General features: G+C 46.1%; 1 protein-coding gene across 2 annotated transcripts in view; it reads left to right on the top strand.

The window, feature by feature from the left end:
• The window catches only part of C2CD3 (C2 domain containing 3 centriole elongation regulator), a 142,991-nt gene that overhangs the window by 116,675 nt on the left and 12,545 nt on the right, over window positions 1-13,771 (top strand). The window contains exons 29-33 of one of the 2 annotated variants that reach the window (XM_021704643.2): window positions 356-517; window positions 4,210-4,427; window positions 7,364-8,285; window positions 9,080-9,082; window positions 12,438-12,549. In XM_021704643.2, the coding sequence (XP_021560318.1) occupies window positions 356-517; window positions 4,210-4,427; window positions 7,364-8,285; window positions 9,080-9,082; window positions 12,438-12,549 (1,417 nt within the window). The remainder of the gene's footprint in view (window positions 1-355; window positions 518-4,209; window positions 4,428-7,363; window positions 8,286-9,079; window positions 9,083-12,437; window positions 12,550-13,771) is intronic. The other variant, XM_044919337.1, reaches the window with a different exon arrangement.

Raw genomic sequence — 13,771 nt, 5'->3', positions numbered from 1 at the left:
GGTTGGGGAATGGGTGAAATGGTGAAGGGAACTAAGAATACACTTATCTTGATGAGCACTGAGTAATGTATGGAACTGTTAAATCACTCTATTATACACCTGAAACTAATATAACACTGTAGGTTAACTACACTAGAATTAGAATTTAAAAAGAGAGAGAGAAAAATAAAGGAGTAAGACTGAAGGCAAGATTATCTGGAAGAGAGTTGTAATCCAAGCAAGAATTAACAAAGCCAGAACTGTGGTAATGGGGATGGATTTGCAATATCATTTTAGGAAGGTTATTTGTTGATTGTCACATTAGGAGTTTTCTTATTGGTTAGGAATTTACTTTGGCCCCATTTATTCCTGGCAGAACTGGTACTGCAAGAAGTCAGGCATCACGCCATGAAGAGCATGTGCAGAATATCCGCCGGTTTCATGAATCCCTGCAGCAGGGAGAGGCAGTTTTGCCACGTGATGACAAACTGACCACATTGCCTTTGTCCTCCCGTACTTCCATTCTGACTTCTCTCAGGTAAGGCCCTGTGCTGGGAAAAGACACAGGAAACCATAGTGAAGCACAAGGTAATGGGCAGTGGCAGCCGACAGGACTGCTTTTCTGTCCACTGCCGCTGCCCTGGGAGGCTTAGGAGGGGTTTTTGTCTAGGTTAGTGTTGAATTGGACCCTGGACCCTCTTGGGGTTCCTCATAGATCAATCTTTCTCAAGCTTGAGGCCTTCCATTCCTTCATGGGCTCTATTACTCAAACCTATTAACACAGGAACTTGAGGTTATTCACCAAACGTAATAACCACCCTCACATCTATACAGCTTCATACCTACTTTAAATTTACAGAGCCTCATCCTGCCCACTGTCTTTCTTCTCACAACCACTGAATTCTTCCAGACCAGCATGTCCTGTTAATGCTTCCCTATCTCTTTCTTAATTTCGTCAGCATCTGAGCCAGAGGAGCCCTGTGAGAATTGAAAGAGCCATTCTGGATCATCTGAGTCAGCCCCTGGGTTATCTAGTAAGAAGTGTGGTGCTGTGAAAAGGTCTTGGCTTCAGAGTCTAGTAGCCTTAGCTTCCGATCCTGGCTCTGCCATTCCCAGAGGAGGAGATAGCCTGTTGCCAGATCATTATAATGACATGTGATAAGAGCTGCAGGTTTTCTAGCAAAGGGTAGATGGGGGAATGAGTAACATTCTAAGTTGGTCATGGGAAGATTTAAAGAAGTCACACTTGCACTGGTCTTTAAAGGAGCAGGTCAACAAATGTGAAGGACATTCTATGCAGAAAACATGGTAAGACCCAGAGGCATGAAACAGCAAGTCAAGTTTGGAGGAAGACCAGCAGTAACAGGATACAGCTGAGCATAAGATGTAAAGAACAGAGGGCCTGGTCAGTTGAGCGTCTGACTCTTGGTTTCAGCTCAGGTCAAGACCTCTTGGGTTGTGGGATCGAGCCCCACTTAGGGCTCTGCGCATGGTGGGGAGGCTGCTTGAGAGTCTCTTCCAGTGCCCCTCCTCTTACTTACATGCTTTCTCTCTCTCTCCAATAAATCAATCTTAAAAAAAAAAAAAAGATGTAAAAAGCCGGGTAAGTTTCTATAGGGCCATCTTGAAGGGCCCTAAATGTCAGCTAAGAGTTTGGACTTTTAGAACAAATGTTTCTCAAGTGGAAAGTGATGGGGAGAGGAGGAAGAGAGTGTGTAAAACTTGAGGAAAAAATATTTGACAGATTTTATATTTGGAAAAACGAACCTATTACTTGGTTTTATAAAGCAAACTCAGAAAAGAATTGGCAAAATGTTTTTGATTGGTGGAACATGGGTTAAAAAGAATTGAACAGGGGCTCCTGGGTGGCTCAGTCGTTAAGCGCCTGCCTTCGGCTCAGGTCATGATCCCAGGGTCCTGGGATCGAGCCCCGAGTCGGGCTCCCTGTTCGGTGGGAAGCCTGCTTCTCCCTCTCCCACTCCTCCTGCTTGTGTTCCCTCTCTCGCTGTGTCTCTCTCTGTCAAATAAATAAAAAATCTTTAAAAAAAAAAGAATTGAACAGTCATGCTATAGACTATGGGAAACTGTTCAGACTTTTATAATTACAAGGAAGTGGTAGGTTCAGATTCTCATTTTAGATTCTCAGCTAGAGACTGGAGCCTATTTAAGTAAAACCATTAATAGTGTGGCTGCATTTTATTGGGTCATTCACATAACATATTTTAGAATTCGCTGAGAAAAGAAAAAAAGAAAGTGTCCTGCACCCTAGAGCAGTTTCTCTCCGAGTCCGCACTGTTGACATTTGGACCGGATACTTTGCTGTAGGGGGCCTGTCCTATGCATTGTAGGATATTTAGCAGCATCCTCGGCCTATATCCACTAGATACCAGTAGCACCCGTCCCCTGATTGTGACAACCAAAAATGTCTCCACACATTGCCAAAAGACTTCTTGGGGCCAAATTGCCAGGCTATAAACCACTGCCCTAGAGCAGTGGTTCTCAAAAAACTTAGTGCGTATCAGAATCACATGAAGAGCTTGTTAAAACAGCAGCTGCTGGACCCACCCATACAGTTCCTGATTCAGAAGGTCTAGGATAGTGCCTGAGAATTAGCATTTCTAGTAAGTTCTCAGATGATGCTGATGTGCTAGACCTAGAACCAGGTTTTGAAAACTGCTAGTAGATGAATTCTCTACCAAATGGAGATGAAACAAGATACCAATTTTACATGACTTCCTTGGGTTCACAGAGCCCTAAAACATTGCTTCATTTGAATCACAGCACTTGTATGAGGCCTGCAGAGCATATATTAATAAACCTTTTCACAGATGAGAAAACTGCAGCTTAGTCTTAATAGGTTCTATACCCAAAACCTCTGACAAGGCCAGTTGGGTATGCACGTTTTCTAAAGTTCCACCAAGTTCACAGTTGTTTTGCATGTTCCTGCTACAGGTAGCGTGTGGTAGACACCTAAATCCACCGTGACTTGAGAGTCGTGGCCTCTAGTGACAGATTAAGGATCAGCACCGTGCTCCCTCATTTAATTTGTATTTGACTAGAACATGCAAACTGTTGCTAACAAAGGACAGAGAGACTTTCAGTTTACCTCACAGGTACTTAGCATCTGTGTTGTAGTGTACCAGGCACAGTGAGTGAACCAAAGAAATAGAGAAGTTTGAAATACTGTCTTCTGTCACCAAGTGCTCATGGCCTAGTTTGGGAAACTGACACGTAATGAGAAAACTAAAGGGAAATCTAAGACAAAAGGTTGATGGAGATGCCAAGAGTGAAGGAGTTGAAGGGAGAGGTGGCCCAAGGATTTGGGTTGATGGACTTTGGAAAGGAGAAATATGAGTACTTTAAAAGTTAAAGAGCATAGGGACACAGCAAGGGGAGTAGCTTGAACTCAGGTTCCAGCATTCAGAGGTATGAGGCCAAAATGAACCTAGTTGGGACAGGGCCCATCTATGATCATGGAGAAAGCACTATGCTGGGTACCGTAGATAGAAAGGAGTCAGCACACAGCTCACAGTACATCAGGGGAAATAGATGTGATTGGAGAGTACAGAACTGTGGAGCACAAAGGGGGACTTCTTAAACCAGTTTAGAGGTGCAGGGAAGACTTGCTAGGAGAGGTCACTTACTTGAAGGATCAGGAATGGTTATGAGGTAGCAAAGGTCAGTGTTAATCCAGAGTAAGGCCTTCTTCTGTCAGAGTAAGAGGATGGTAGTCAAGAATGGTTCCTTCCCGGGCGCCTGGGTGGCTCAGTTGGTTAAGCGACTGCCTTCGGCTCAGGTCATGATCCTGGAGTCCCGGGATCGAGTCCCGCATCGGGCTCCCTGCTCGGCAGGGAGTCTGCTTCTCCCTCTGACCCTCCTCCCTCTCATGCTCTCTGTATCTCATTCTCTCTGTCTCAAATAAATAAATAAAATCTTTAAAAAAAAAAAAAAGAATGGTTCCTTCCCTACAGGTGGGGTTTTTGCTGGACATCAGAAGAGGAATCTCATTAGCCAGACAGAAGGAGGGGAAGGTTGTCCCCAGCAGCAGGATTGTAGTCAAATGAAGGATGAATTGGTGGCTTAGAGCAGGAGGGTAGGGTCCTAGTGTTAACAGACCAAGTGAGAAGTACTAAGGTCCTAGCTCAAGCAGTAGAATGCCAGGGAAATGAAAAAGATGCTTGCAATCCCAGGGAATGACGCTTTTGTCCTCTTCTTCCTTTCTTTTTACAGGAGGAATCTGAATGAGCTAGATCAGATCCAGCAGTACTTCAGTCAGAAGCTCACCAAGCCTTTACTTCCCCTCAGTGCTCAGACTCATACCATCTTGCAGTGTCCGGAGAGCCACAGGGACCATCGTGGGCCCGGAGACAGCAGCCTAGACCCAGAGAGCCAGTGCATCCTGGAGAAATCCAATAACCTGGTGTTGCAAGTCAGCTCCTTAATCACGGGTATGGCTCAGGGCCCCTCTTGTTGAGGAGTTACGCTCACTGGGTGCCTGTTCAAAAAGCATTTGAATATCAGCCCTCATAAAAGCCCCTATGACAAATAGAGACCAACAGCTTTCACTGTCTTACTTCTTTACCGTCTTCCTTCTGGAAGGAGAGGTATAATAATAACACGGCACAGGGACGTGTGAAATGGAGAGACCGTCGGACTGAGAGGCAGGAGACCCAAGTCAGGTCTTTGGTGGCTTTCTGGCTCAGGCTTACTATATGACACCACCTACCCTCACCCCTTTCCCTTCTTGAGGCTTCCCCAGCCAAAAAAAAAAAAAGACAAGAGTGGATTAGGTAAGTTCTTCAGTAGCAGTTCTTGAGCTTGCGCCACTCTGTTCTCAGGAAAAAATCAACTAGACCTATTTAAAATTGTAATTCTCAGAAGGCAGAAGTCCGCATTTTTAGCAGGCACCTCAGATGACTCTAGATGTTGGTGGTCCATAGTCGACCCTTTGAAAAACCCCTTAAAGCCGTGGTCCTCACTTTGGCTGCATATTGGAGTTCTTAAGGGAACTTTTCAAATGCAGATGCCCAGGCTGCACCATAGGTTAGTTGCAACAGGATCTCTGAAGGTGGGACCCAGGCATCAGTGTTTTTCAGAACTGCCCAGGTAATTCCACTGTGCAGCCCAGACAGAGACTGCTGTAGAATAAGTATTTCTCAAACTTGGCCTGAACATATAAAAATCACCTAAAAAATCACCTGGGTCTTGCTCCATTCTTTTGAATCAGAATGCAGGGTTAAGACCTGGGAACTTATATAGCAGGCACGGTAGGGGAATAGTGAGAAAACAATTACAGCAGTACCTTTGGCCATCACTTTGGTGTCATTTTTGTTCAAGCAGAAGATGTATATTGTACACAGGGATGAATAAGTTCAGTTTTCTCTGTTTAAAGGGGAAAGAAGCCACCATGATTGATATTAGGTACAAACTTCCTTCTTATCCTCTTTCCCAGAGGGCTGACCTGTTGGTAGCCAGGGCTCCAGAGGTACGTGCTGTATTTGGCTTCTACTTGCTTGGAAATATTCAGTCATCTATTTACTGAGCACAAACTATGCCAGGCACTATGTGTTACTAGTTCTAGGAGGATAAAGTGGTGGACAAGACAGGAATTGTCTTTCATCAAGCGTACATTCTATAGTCAACTGAAGAAAGTGCCCCCCAGAAAGAAAGCATTAAGAGCAAAACAGAGGGAGGCTTGTTTGGGGTAGAGGTGAAAGCAAATCGGGAACCCTCCAAATGGGTATATTAAAAGAGGAGAGAGAATGAGAGAGATGATTGGATCGAAGAAAACAGTTCAAATAAATAAACTCCCCCAGCCTCCATCACTTCTCAGTACACTTTTGAAGAAGTCATTAGACAAGTAGATACAAATGAAGCTTGAGAGAGTGAGTTACTGAGTAGGGATCTCATTTATACCACATCTATGTGCCAGGTCCTTTGCTGGCCTCTAAAAATGCAACATGAATCAAACACATGGTTTCTGCCTTTGAGAAGCCCACAGTCTGATGGGGAAACATACACAGTAGCATCTTAAGTGCTTCCTTATAGAACAACACTGTTTAGTGATCCCATCCAGCTGGCGTACCCGGGAAGGCTTCCTGGAGGAGGTGCAGTAGAGCAGGGCCTTGAAGGACGGGCTGGTTTGTAAAAAGCAGAAAGACTGCTCCAAGACAGAAAGGATAGTTCAGGCCAAGGGATCAGGATTAACTAACCTGCTTCCTGGTTCCTCTTCCTGTTTGCAGGTAGGGATGTTCCATTCTCATACATCTACTCCTCTTTGAGATATGAAAATTGTTAATGTATTAAATTCAGCCCACATCTCCTATAGGCTGAAGATGCCATTAGGTGCAGTGAGGGAGATATGACCCCACACACCAGGAGTCAAATTTGCCTCCCAATTCCTAACTTTCTCTTCTTAAATAACCATGCAGACAAACCACTTACTAGGCCTATTTATTTATGCCCCCCATTTAACTGCAAAATAATTTGAAATGACTGGTAGCTTCCATTTATTGTTTATACATGTGCCACACCACATATGCCCATTTATCACATGTATTCTTTACCATAACCCTGTGCGAAGGTGGTGTTAATCACTTTTTTAAATTTTTATTTATATATTTATTTTTATTATGTTCAATTAGCCAGCATATAGTATATCATTAGTTTTTGATGTAGTGTTCAAAGATTCATTAGTTGCATATAACACCCAGTGCTCATCACCACACATGCCCTCCTTAACGCCCATCACCCAGTTACCCCATCCCCCACCCCGCTGTTAATCACATTTTAAAGATAAACAGGTTCAGAGAGGATAGTTTGCTCATGACCACAAAGTTGATAAGTGACAGTAGAGATTTGAACCCAAGACTGACCAGCCCCCAAAGCCTCTGCTCTTTTCACACGCCATGCTGCCTCCATTTTCTCTGTAAACCTCCCCTGCCTTACCATCTGGGTGATAGATGACTTGCTTTTATTTTCCAAGTAAAATATATAGTTCTACAATAACTGTCATCAAATAGGTAAATAAGTAGATTCTTATTTTGATTTTTAATATAGGTAATTACTGAAGTAAATGGAAGCATGAACATGCCCGCCAGGACTCCTAGCTCCCAAGAATTCCTGAGCATGAGCAGATAGTCTCTGAAAGCGATGTAACCACAACTATAAACAGATTAGATTTTGGTCCTCTGATGTTAGAATAAAGTGCTAGAAATTATATACTGCCTTGCATATAGTTTCACTGATTCGAGTGGATTAACCATCTTTAAGATTTGTTCAAAGTCTGATTGCAAGAATACATCTGAAGCTAGAGCCTAGCATGGGAAAATTGAGTGGTCTGTGGCCCTATCTTGTAGTAAGACTGATATCTGTTGCTGTTCAGATCTGCAGACCATCACCAAGAATTCTCAAGCATCTTTGAGTTCTCATCGAGCCCGGAGTAGAAGCGGGGAGGTTCCCACCCTACCAGATGCTCAGGACACAGTGGCCATGCAGGAACGAAGCACAACTCCAGACCTGCCGTTGGCAAGAGCTCCGGATGAGGGCAGAAACCACCTAACTCCCCCTACTCTTGAAGAGACTTCAAGCGGAAGAGGAATGCTCTGTGAGTCCCTGGGGCACACAGTACCCATTACAAGGATGCAGAGCAGTGAGGAAACTGAGGCAGGCCCAGCCTACAGTGATGAGGACTATGAAGAAGACATCATTGAGCCCAGGACACTCAATGACATCACCACCGTGACAGACAAAACTAGCCCTTGGTCCAGTTTCATGTCAGACGCAAGTGAGATCATCAGCCTTCAGCCTGATGAGGTGCATAGGGAAGGCCCTTCTTGTCCTTCTTCAAAGCGTTTCCCCAGAGAGGAGCTCAAGGGCAAAAGTAGCCCTCTGTCCAGCCCAGGAAGGGCGGTCCACCCCCACCTGCTTAGGCAGGGTTCTCCTAGCCAAAGTCTTACTGCTTGTGAGGCTGAAGCCTCTCATGCCAGGGATGGAGAGCCTGCTTCAGCAGACCGTCAACTCGTCTCACAAGTGACACTCTCAGGAGCCCAACAGAGCAGCACTTCTGTTGGATTGAGCTCACCAAGAGCAGATCAGGACCAGGAGCCCAAGCCAGAGGCCCAGACTGAGCATGAGGCTGCCTCCAGTGAACTAAGTGATTCTGCTGATAGCTTCGAGAAATTCCCTCTCCACCTAGCCTCCCAGAGCAGGAAGGAAAGCCATCGGGCGCTACCCATCAGCTGCCCTGACATCAGGCAGAAGCAGGCAACATCTCGATCAGAGGTGTCCACAAGGCAGAGCCTCCTGTATCCTTTGGGATTTCCAACAAGTAGCCCCCCCTTGAGCCATTTGTAGGCATTTTGGATGCTGGCACTTAGGCTAGCCTAGTGTGTATGTGTGTGTGTGTGAGTGTGAGCAGTGGCCTCCCTCATGTAATGCACTGGGAGGTACAGGAAGCCCCTTCCTTCAGAAGATGCCGGGGCGAATAAGGTGCTATGATGCTACTGTTAGCGCCGCCCTCTGAAGCATAATGCTTTGAATTGCGTTTAAGGGTTAGTAGCACATTCATTAGCCTAGCCCAGCCTGATTTACTGGATCAGTCTATTGGGGATTTTACACTTGAAGGCAGTGTTCTGGATGTAAGGAATGAGACCATTAATCTCAGGTGAAATCGAAGTAAAGGGTGCAGAGAGAGGGGAAAGGAGAGTACCAGCACTGACTGAGCATTTACTATGTGCCAGGCACTTCACATACCTTTTTCATTCAGTCGTCATAAGTCTAGAAGGTCGGTATCATCATTTCTATTTTGCATGTAGGGAAACTGAGGCTCAAAGTTACGGTAACTTGCCTAAATTTTTTTTTTAGAAAAAAGGCAAGTGATAGGGAAAAGGAGAGAGGAAGTGGGTGCAGTTGAAATGGACTTGCCCAACTCCCCCTCCGCCTCCAGAATGGCAGTGTTAATGGGAGGAAGGGACACCTAACATTCCCCCTGTTCCTGCTTTGAAACACAGATGGACGTGTTATGGGAAAAAGAAACCACTCAGGACCTTCGGCAGCGCAGCAGCAAGCAGGGGTTACTGCGCAGCTGCTGAGGAAGGAGGCTGTTTCACTGAAGAGATCTTTCTCTACCAGAAGCCAGGGGGCCTGTTCTTGACCCTTCTAGACCCAGCTTCTTATTACTTGTGTGATGTCAGACTTACAATTTAACTTTTCTGAGCCTCAGTTTCTTCACCTGTAAGACGGAGACAGTAATCCCTTACCCACCAGACTGTACACTCCCCACGTAGGTCAGGGACCTTGTCTTTTTCTGTGTCCCCGGCACCAGACATAACACAGAGGGGGGATCAGTAAATATAGATTGAATTGAACTATCATAATTTCACAGGATTCTTGAGAAAATCCAATCAAATTGATTCTTGAGGAGATTAAATGAGTACCCACTACACAAATGTGATTCATGTTGCAAAGCAGAGAGAAACTAAAGGGTAGGCGGTGGGGACTCAGGAAAGACGGAAACCATGAAATGGCTGGAGGGTGAGCGCTGAAAGCAGGTCGCCTTCAGTGGAGTTCCTTCCTGGCCTCACTCATCCTGGCTTCTGACGTTGCTGCCTTTACAGTCGGTTTAGTTATGCTCAGAATGTACAGTCTGCTGGAGCGGTCTGTGCCCAGGTCCCCGGGGTACTACTCTAATTCGGACCTCCCAAGTATTCATTCTTCCAAAAAATGGGTATTGCCAGGCTGTGTGCTGCTACTGAAGACAGATTTGAATTAGACCTTACCTCAGAAGTTCCCATTAAGAGGCAGGGACAGGCAGTGATACAATTTCTTGTTCTAAGTGCTGTGATGAAACATGGACAGAATGCTAAGGAACAAGAGGAAGAAGCTGCCCTAATACTGTTTGGAGGCATCCCAGCAAGAGAGACAGTAGAGCTGGACCTCAAAGATGAATAGGCATTCTGTAGGCAGAGATGAGAGAAAGTTCTAGTCACAGCGAACTGTGTGTACAGAGGCATAGCCAGGTGAAAGAGCCTGGCCTATGGACAGCAGTTCACTCTGGTTAGAGCCCAGGGGTATGTGGGATGGTGAGAGGTGAGGCAGGGCTGCCTCTGAAAGAGCCTTTTATGCCTGGCTAAGGTGCTTGGACTCTATCCTGTAAGCAAATTAAACTTCAGTGTCCTTATCTTTAAAACAGAAGTAATAATAGTTACTTCTCTTGTGGGGTTATTGTGAAAAGTCAATTAACAGTTTAAACTACCTAGCAAAGTGCCTGGTACCATAGTGTTCAGGAAATGTTAACTGGTAAGCAAGCAAGAGTGTGATTGGTCAGGTTTACATATTAGAAAAGTCACGCAATGCCTTATAGAGGGTGGATTATGGATTAGATGAAGGGAAGGCCAGAAGCAAGGAGACAAGGTGGGAAACTTGCAATAATAATAAAAGATGAAGAAATGTGACCTAAAGCATGGACTGCTTTATGATGAAGAGGAGGGGCACAGATTTGAGAGAATTAGATAGGGGCAGGGAAGAAAAAGAAGAAAATAGAAAGGATGACAGAGAGAGTTGTCTCAAGTGCTAGGTAAGCAAGGTGATTGACTGGATAGGGAACAGCACATAAAGAGAGACAGTTTTGGGGGAAGGTACACATTTCCGTTTTGGATATGTTTGCCTGGAAGATATCCAAGAGGCCAGCTATAAAGGTAGGTGCCTCTGGAAACAGATAAGGGCAGCAGGGAGGGCATGGAAAGGGAGAAGCACACACCAAAATGGAGCACACACCCAAAATGGATCACCAGTACGCAAAGCGCAGAACAAGACACGCCCACAGAGGAGGCGAGGAGAGCTGGTCAGAGGTGGCAAAGCAGTACGGAGGCAGGGCAGGAGCAGAGTGTCCGGGAGTAGTGGTCAGTGCTCTGACACTTAAGACAGGTCCAGTAGGATGTGGACTGATGGTGGCTTTAGCGTTAAGGAGGACGGTGCAGAGGTGAGAACGGAAGGCAGACTTCAGTGGGGGAGGGAACCGGAGTGGTAAGGACAGCAAGAATAGGCAACTTTTTCCCATTAACCAGGGAAATAAGAATCGCTGACATTTAATGAGCACTTGATGTGTCAGGCACTATTCTAAGTACTTGTGTATATAAAGTCATGTAATCCTCAAAAGGTACTATTACTGTATCCACTCTACAGGGGAAGAAATAGGTGCAAAAAATGAATTTTCCTGAAGTCACTGTCTAAAAAATGACAGAGGTGACTGTAGGAGCAGGACCCTCAGAAAGGCAGGAGGCTGAGAGGGGGAGCTTTGGTGCTCCGGACATACCGGTGACACCTTAGCAAAGCTTTCCCTTCCCCACAGCATCAGCTAAGTGGCACAGTCCCCAGTGGTCAGAGCGGCCACAGCAGCCAGGGCCTGCTTCACTTGGGCCTCTGACAGAGGCTTGGGTAAAAGGGTTCTTCTCCCTCCGGATCTCCATCTCCACCCCCACCTCTCTAGAGAAGAATCAGGGAATTGAGCCAAGGCAGGAAATGATGCCTTTCATTCATTCAGTGGATACTTACTGAACGCCTACTGTATCCCAGGTGACAGGAATAGGACTATGAAAAAGAGATCGATCATCTCTACCCTCTTGGGAGTTCAAAGTCTAGCCTAGAAGAACCCTGATAAACCAATTTGAACCAGAACCATGTTTAGCTTATTGAACAGAAACAAAAAATTAGAACATCAAAATAGTCCCCTCCCAACCAAAAACAGTGCTTTGAATGAACAAATGTTTTTGGAACACTGTGTTCTCGGCACAGTACTGGGTACATCAGAGGATACAGAGAAATACAAGATGTGGTACTTGCTTCTAGGGCTCAGACGCAGACTACGTGGACGAGCTGTACCCACAGACAGCCCCTTATGTAGAATCCTCATTCCTGGATGTTGGCAGAGAACAGCTGGGAGGACACTGTCCTTGGAGCCACCTTCCCACCCCGACCCTGTCTGACTGACTTCTCACAGGGCAGTTTTGAGTCAGCAGGCCCTCAGCAAGTGTCACTGAAATGTTGCTGCCTACCAGCCTCATACAGGGTTCTAGGGAAGTAATGAGGTAACTGAAGGAAACTACACCGCCCGTACCTTTGAGAAGCTTCTGGAAGGAATGCTGAGACAAATCGAGAGTCATAGCAGAGTAAAACAAGCATTAGCCTGTCTAGCAGACTGCGGGGAAGGAGGGATCTCCGTGGGCTGACATTAGAAGAGGCTTCCAAGAAGAGGATTTTAACTAACCCTTGCAGAAAGTATAGACTGTGATTTGTTAGGGGTGGGCAGGGTCTTCCAGGCAGAAGGCACCAGTGGAGCAGAGGTGTCATGGGCAAGAAGAAGTTGGGGGAAATGAGTGGGGGTGACTAAGCCCAGGGGAGAAGCCAGTCTGGCAAGGGGGCAGATTTCTAGGTAACTGTGTCCCTTAACTACCATCTAGGCCGGAGCCCATTGTGGTGCCCAACTTCTTTTTGCCTCCCCAGCAGTTGGAGGCCTCCCTGCGGATGCTGTCATTCTCTGCAGCTTTGCCACCACCAGCCACAACAGACCAGGTAAGAACAGCCGGCTGACCTCCCTCCCCTAGAGTCCTCATCTCTTCCATGGAAGCATGTGCAGAATGCAGAGCTGCCCTGGGCCAGCTTCCTGACAAGGCAGCAGCACTAGTCACTCTCCAAGCTTGTGCTGAGCACATTCTGGAGGCCCAGCAGCATACAAGGAGTTCACCTAGGGGTGAACTAGGCACAAAATGAGGAAGAGTAAATGTGTTAAGAGCAGGGCATCATCAGCCAAGATACAGATATGTGGCAGAAACATTAAAAACAGGACTCAGCCAAGAAATGAATACTGAGTGCTGTGGGAGCTCCACTAAGCCAAGGTGGGCATGAGCAGAGGAAGCTTCAAACAGGAGACACAGCCTCCGCACATGGTGAGAGATGAGTAAGGTCTGGAGGAAGAGAACAGTATCAGGGCTATACCCGTTTGTTGTTTACAGAACACCTTGTAACTGTTCATCCTTCAGCTGACCTAGCTGGTTACAGATCCCAGCTCTCCTCTTTTCCTCCTTGGCACAGCACCAGACCTTTCTTGCAGGTGGCAAGAAATAATAATAACTTCTTTTGTAATCATTCAGCATATATTTCTAGAGTACCTACCCTGTGTCAGGCATTGTGCTAGGTTCTGAGCATACAGTAGTAAATAAGACAAATTCCCTGTCTTTGTGGAGCACAAAGAGTAAACAAAAAAAATATTTACAGACGGTGATGAGTAGTAGGTGTTTTGTTTTGTTTTTTAAGATTTTATTTAGTTATTTGACAGAGAGAGGGAACACAAGCAGGGGGAGTGGGAGAGGGAGAAGCAGGTCTCCCACTGAGCAGGGGGAGCCCGATGCAGGGCTCGATCCCAGGACCCTGGGATCATGACCTGAGCCGAAGGCAGACGCCCAACGACTGAGCCACCCAGGCGCCCTCCAGGCACAAGCTTTTGAGCGAGACACCCACGAGGTGAAATACTGAATCTGCTACTAAGTAATTAAGGGATCTTGAACAGTGACTTGACCTTTCCGAGTTTCTGTTTCCTTTTAAGTAACATCAGGCTAAAATAATTCTTACCTAATAGAATGAGGCAAGAATTACTCTAGAGGAAAAAACTAGACACCGTTAGCCCCCTTTCCCTCTTCCCCTCCCAGCAAAGTGGGTGAGATGGCAGTGAGTCACGCCCCGCAGGAAGGGAATCCGTGGGCCACTCTGAGCTGTCATCTCACCTATCATGCAGAAC

The sequence above is a fragment of the Neomonachus schauinslandi genome, chromosome 11, assembly GCF_002201575.2.
Source record: "Neomonachus schauinslandi chromosome 11, ASM220157v2, whole genome shotgun sequence".
Taxonomy (NCBI): domain Eukaryota; kingdom Metazoa; phylum Chordata; class Mammalia; order Carnivora; family Phocidae; genus Neomonachus; species Neomonachus schauinslandi.
Note: the sequence above shows the minus strand (reverse complement) of the source record. Positions and strands in the feature narration are given on the sequence as shown.